At 34.4% G+C, this 6,914-nt stretch overlaps 1 protein-coding gene across 1 annotated transcript; it reads right to left on the bottom strand.

Annotated features, from left to right (window-relative positions):
* Positions 1 to 3,854: 3,854 nt before the first annotated feature.
* LOC121264972 (WRKY transcription factor 28-like) lies at positions 3,855 to 6,097 on the bottom strand. The gene is given in 4 exon segments (XM_041168389.1): positions 3,855 to 4,573; positions 4,576 to 4,766; positions 5,206 to 5,349; positions 5,463 to 6,097. Coding segments are annotated over 4 exon segments (987 nt in total). The 5' UTR covers positions 5,918 to 6,097; the 3' UTR covers positions 3,855 to 4,376.
* Between the last annotated feature and the right edge of the window lie 817 nt (positions 6,098 to 6,914).

Below are 6,914 nucleotides of genomic sequence, written 5' to 3'. Positions count from 1 at the left end.
TCTTAATTTATTTGGTACATCTTGGTCCTAATCATCTGATCTTAATGGTTACTAATTAATTAATCCTTCAAACCGCATCTTTCTGATTCTTTTGGTTCTGGGCATGCATGCATGCATGTTCCTATATTAATTATTGTTAGGAATTTGGACCTACCAAATTCACTCTCATGATTCACTTTTTTGTGAAATATGAAGAAAATCATAGAAATAATAACAACACAAGAATTTACGTGAAAACTCCCAAATGCAGGAGAAAAACCATCAGACCCAGAGAAGAAAATACACTATGTAAAAAATTATTACAATCACACAATTTTTCTCTTCACCCCAAATGACACCCACAAAGCTTTCCCACTAGTAAAACTTTAACTCTCACCTCTTTCATTTTTATAAGAAAAGGCTAATAGAGGACTTTTCTTAGAGTCACAAGTTACTAATTAAGCTTATGACTTGGTGTAATTAACTAAGAGGCCAAGCACCTTATTTATAGGCCATGAGGCCTGCTCATCAATTCTCTCCCACCGATGTGAGACTCCAAAGGAGCAAACCCAACAATTATATCATGTCTAGCGTGGAATTGTATCATCAATCAATAATTCTCCAAACAATAGCTAGCTATTTTTTAGTGCAATTAATAAAAAAATAAATCTTCTTATTAGTCACTGTGTCAAACCCCGCACCCCACACCCTATGTGTGAATCGGGTTTACTAATAAGTAAACTGGTTCTACGTTTTTCCCCTCCCTTGAGGAGAGAGAGGTCAAAGAGAGAGAGATTGAGGAGAAGGCAATCGGAGAGAGAGAGAGGCCGATGGGCCTGACAAAAAAAAAAGTTACGTCAACTGTGGGGTGAATAGTGACTGATATCTCGTTAATAAATATTCGAGTTCTATTATTTAAAGTATGGGTTCATGATTACAATTATAAAATGGGTGGAATCCATGTTTGAGACTAAAATTGAGTAATTAGTTATGGCGAAATCCCTTATTATATATTGCGTCGGACGATCTATTGATCTTTAAAGAACAAAAATATGATGAAATTTAAAAAGGGAACGAATTATTAGGTAGGACGTCCCTGAGGAGTCGGGGCCATCAGCCAATATGCATGCATGCAATGCCCTAAGGAGTAAGGGGTACGTACTCCTATCTAGTTGGCTTTAAACTTTAAAGTCTTAAATTAGGGGCGCTCCTCCCTAGCTAACTAGTTTCTTCCGGCCTGGTTCCCGCCGTTGCCGGTAAAGTCCATTTTTTCAAAAGTTAATACATTTCTTGCATAGTCAGTATGTGTGTGTGTGTGTATATATATATATATATATATATAATGAGCTCAAGCATGAGCTTTTTATTTAAGTAAACTTTAATTCATGATGAATATTACCATATCATAAATTAAAAAGTGTTATATCATGTTAATCTTTATTATTGTTTAAGGCTTAGTTTTCAGATTTTCTAGACATGTCAAATGCACCATGCATTAATTTATTTTCCAAAATATCCCAATATTTACTAGACAGTTTTTCATTCAAAAGTAGTGATCAATACATACACATATACATAATATATATATATATATATATATATATATATATGGAGAGAAATATTTTAGCCACAAAAGGATAAATATTAAATAAAAGTAAACCCATAAAGTAATATTATTTAATGTGGTACGCCGTATTGTAAAGTTACTTTTGTTATAAAGTAGATCTAATGGATGACATGAAACCATATCATTTTGTGGGTAATTTAATTTTTTATAATTCTTTCGTGTCTGTAGTACTTTTTCTATATGGAAAATGCTAATATGCCGCCTGACTTTGTCCGCTCATTTTGACCGCTCATGTATTTAAATTTGTTTTTATTTTTTTACTTAATGATTAAGGAAGTGATTTTTAGTATATTTGTATACTTTTTTATTTTTTAAAAACATTTAAATATGTTAAAAAATGTAAAAATAAAAAAAATGAAAAAAATGAAAATGGATATTTGTGCTTGTGGACACGCCCATCGATCAAAGCTGGGCGGCACGCTAACACTGCCTTTTATATATATATATATATTTATTTATTTATATTTATATTCCAAGAAAAACTAGCTCTTCATGAATTGTAATTTTATTACTTCCGAACTACCTATATATATATATATATATATATATATATATATATATATATAAAATTATTTAGTTTCAAAGTACTTTTAGTGGCTATATTTTTTCTTCATATGGTTTGACTTTCATTTAAGAGTTTTTCTTTGTCCCTAGCTATGAGACAATTCTATATATATATATTGGCTTTCTCACCCCTATATATTAATTATATATATGTGTGTGGGTGTATGTATAGTCTAAATAGACTGCATATACTCAAATTCAACTTACAAAATTAAAGTTGATCATTTAATATGCATGCCAGCCTGAAGAAAAATCCTGACTTTATCTCTAATATCTGTAAGGGAAGTAAAGTAGGCGTAGTACTATATATATATTAATTAACCTCATGAACTATATATATATATATATATATATATATAGTTCACCTATATATATAAGTACTCATGAATCAAGTTTTGGTATGATCTTTTACTCATGTATGGCAGAATGATCATGCATGCATGTGGTCTTATTTAAAGAAAATATTAAATTATAGGTAAATAAAGTGTAACAAGCTAAATATATAACAATAGCCAAAAGTCCAGATTCTTTCAGTACTTGCTCACCAAATTAACACAGCTGGTGTAGCGCGCAAGCTGACTACGAATCCTACACATAGAGAAATAAAAAGCTAGCATAGCTAAAATCCAACTTTAAACCTTATCATCGTCAACGTCAAAGTCGGGAACAACCACATATGACACATCAAATTAATGCACACCCGGCCCTTTCGATCGATCCCGCTCAATTGACAAGATTAATGTCATTCAGAGACAATCCAGCTGATCACTAGATGATGATCAGCTAGCTGTTTATATTATTAAGTTTGGCTAATTTGCATATATATATATATATATATATTATTTAGCTGCAAAATTAGATAAGGGGGTAGATCTAACTTATTATAAATGGGTGAGTTTTTCGTTAGGAGTACGTACGTACAGCCCGCCCAAAGCATGATTTCACCATCCAGATTAATTGGTGATCAGGGACCATTTCCTTACTAATTTATGGCTTGAATTAAATCACTGAAAATTCTTATTTGGTCCCGGATCCAATTAAAATTGACACTGCTTTAGGAGACAGAACGGTGCTATATATATATATATATATATATATATATATTTATATAGGTCTTGGAGCTGATCTTTCATGCTTTCATTCTTGACCCCTTTTTTTCATAGACTTGCCCCCACTTTTTTTTTGGTGAATAACGTGCAGTCTTTCTAGTTCATAATTTGAAGGAATCAACGGTACTTGCCAACATCTAGAAATAGGGCACGTAATTCTTGCATTGCTTGCACGTAATTGGCAAATTGCAATGGGATCGATCGGAGCATCTTTTTCAACATTAAGAGAAAGCGCGCTAATCAAATAATAAATGGCTTGTTAATTTGGAAATAGATCTCATCCTATCTCTTTCCCAAACATAAATCAAATACAATTTTTTCAAACTAATCATTACGAAAAATAAAAAATAATTCAACTTTTTCAAATCCCTAAACAAAAATAATATTATAAAACTATATTATAACAATATTTTAACTTTATAATATTTTTTATTCAACTTTTTTTTCTCTCCTTTCCCAAAATCCAAAAAATACTAAACTCAAGCTATCTCATTACTATTTACAAACTATTTTACTATTATTTACAAAATTATCATCTTATTCACTCTCCAAACGAACCAATCTGGAAATTCAAATTAAGACGGCAATAAAAATCCTTTATTATTAAGATAAATCGATCTAAGAAAAGCTAGGATATAGGTCGAATAATCTCTTCCATTTGATAATCCTCAAAGGATGATCATATATCATACATCAAACAAGCTGGATGCTAGCTAGCTCTCGGCCGATTGAACAGAATTCTATATATGTGCCGTACACATGTTCTTTCTCTGAAACCATGCACCAGTACTACTCATATAGGTAATGAAGTACTGCACCACGTACCAAAACCTCATCTGCTTCCATACATGCATCTCGCCACAGAGGCGTGCAATTTAAGCAGGTTACCTTCAATATAAAGACTCAACTTTCACAGCTTCTAAATCGACCTTGTGAAGTGGAGTTCTACGCTTCCCGAGAACAAAGATGATCAAGTGAAGGAAAACTCATCAATTACTCTCAGGGATTAAAGTCATCAGAAAGATGTAAATAATTAACTAGTAAGAATATTTACAATGAGATCAGAGAAAGAAAGAAAGAGATATTTCGATCAACGATCATGGCTCTTGTTGAAGGAACATAGAAGGAATAATGTCTTGCAAAAGTCCGTAGTCATGAGGAAGTTGATACTGCTGGTGATGAGGGTTATTAGGATTAATCTGCGAGTAATTAATGGAGCCAGGTGCAGTACCCCCACCAGCTTGGCTTGTACTAATAATATGAGGCATCTGAGCAAAAAAGTCTTGGGGAATAAAGGTCGGTCGTCCCCTATCGGCGGTGTGAACATGGAAGGTGGGAACATTGCAGCCGCATTTCCTCTAAGCGTTGCGGGGATTGGGTGGTTGTGCTGACCTTCGTATGTAGTAATCACGGTGGATGGATCTTGGAATGACCTCTCAACGCGTTTCTTAACCGTGCACTTCTGAGTGGTACACCGGTAGTAGCTCCTGCTTCATCACAAACCAATATTAGTGATCAGTTCTCTGGATCATTAATGTTATAATGATCATCTTGCTCCTTTTGGTTTGCAGAAGACTTTAGGGTTTCATTTTCGTTGCAGCAGTTATGTACGTGATGAAAAGGAGGGAGGGGGAGAGAGAGAGATCAGAGAGAGAGATCCACTTGATATGGGAAACTAGTAGCTAGGAATGAAGGAATCTTAAGCCAAAATGATCAAATATATACAACATCTTGCAGTAAAGTTTCAAGTTGCTTTTCTTTTCCCATGTGCTTTGGGAAATTAGGAGCACAAGGAATTAATGCAAGCAACCAAGCAGATGATATGCAAAATGAACCAATTAAGTTTATGAACAACTCATAAGCTGTTAACAAAAGGAACTTTTTCTCTAGCTGTGTGCTTTTGGGTGCAAGAAAATGACAACCAACCTTGGAAAAGGGCTATTCTTGACAGCCTTCTGTCCATACTTTCTCCATCTATATCCATCTTCCAGATGATCAACCTCACTCTTCGTCATAAAGGCGAACCGTGGCTCCCTTTGTTTCTTATCTCCTTTCTTCTTTGCTTTGCTCCTGTTCATGTTGATTTAATAACCATATCAATTCTGCACCAATATCCCATCCGCAAGATATTCTCGAAAACAAAAAAGAACATATACAGATTTACATTCAAGAATTAAACTTACACTTTCTTAGAGCTTTCCCCTCCAACTTCTGTTTCTTTTGGCTGCTTATCTTTACTACTCTTGCCTGAATCTTCTTCGGCACCAACCTCAGTGGAGGAGGAAGAGATCGAGGAGTTTGGAGTCACAAGAATATCACTACCAACACCACCTAAATCTCCAACTTCCATCGGCTTTGGGTTGCTTTCCATTGAAGCAAACACTTCGGAGGAAGAAGGCGACAAACCGAAGGCGCTTGCCATGGAATTATAGTCCATGGGTGTTTGCAAACACTCGGTGAAGCTCATGTAATTAGAAGGATCAAAACCCTGCGAACTGTAAGCAGATGAAGCAGCAGCAATGGAAGCTGGAGGCTTGTGATTGTACGAGCCAGTAATACTACTCCCACTGGCAAGATTCTGATTATCTTGGAACAGATATTCATGGAAGTAAAGCTGATCTTTAGATTCATCAGACATGGAGGCCGAGGTAGGAATAAAGAGAAGAATTAACAGATGATCAAGAAGCTGGAAGCTTTGACGGGAAGCTTGTTTTTTGATCAGGTCCTTTAATCTTGTTCTGTTCCAAGACTTCTCTAGCTGTCTAGACTTATCTCTGTCTCTCTCTGATCTCTCTCCTCTCTCTTCTCTCTTCTCTCAGCTGGTAATAATGTAGTCTGAGTTTTATATATATATATATATATATATATATATATTTATATAAGGAGTATTAGAAAGAGGGTGGGGATGCATGGGGGTCTAGGTTTGAATGGGACTTGCTAATATCACTTTAATAGAGGAGGTTGACAAAACACCTTCCAATCAGAAGACCAAAAAGTGCTTTCTCAGACGGAACATTTGCTGGGCCATGACTCCATCCATCCTACCCTCATCCTAAATGCATATATATAATAGTACTACTAATCTCAGAGTTCTCTTATTATAATCAGTTTCTCCATTGGCTACACTTCGAAAAATACCAAATTATTATTTTTTAGTATTAATTAATAATTAATTATATAAAATGGCGATCGAGAGGGTAAGAGTACGAGCTTATATTAGTCCTCTAATATCTGATGAGTAAGACTTTTTCCATCATCAGTTTAATTAAATTATATTATTGCATTGGCCCTCATGATGAACTTTCCTAGATATCATAAAACTCGATCTTGTCATCAGCACTATATATATTGCATGATCTTAGTACTCATGATAATGTTTAAAATTGGAGCACTACGTATATATAATCTTAATGTTAATGCAGCTTTTTAAGTTTGATCGAGTAAAAATGCATGTTAATGTAGTACTTTCTGGTCAAATACAATATTAATCGGTCTCATCATCATGTGTTATAGTTTTATTTGTTTGATAAATCACGATCTGATCATGATGATCATGCTTAATGATCAACTAACTCTATCAGCCCAAAAATAAGATCCGATCATTGTGATCGAAAGGACGATCAATGTGCATAAAT

The sequence above is a fragment of the Juglans microcarpa x Juglans regia genome, chromosome 5D (assembly GCF_004785595.1).
Source record: "Juglans microcarpa x Juglans regia isolate MS1-56 chromosome 5D, Jm3101_v1.0, whole genome shotgun sequence".
NCBI classification, from domain to species: domain Eukaryota; kingdom Viridiplantae; phylum Streptophyta; class Magnoliopsida; order Fagales; family Juglandaceae; genus Juglans; species Juglans microcarpa x Juglans regia.
Note: the sequence above shows the minus strand (reverse complement) of the source record. Positions and strands in the feature narration are given on the sequence as shown.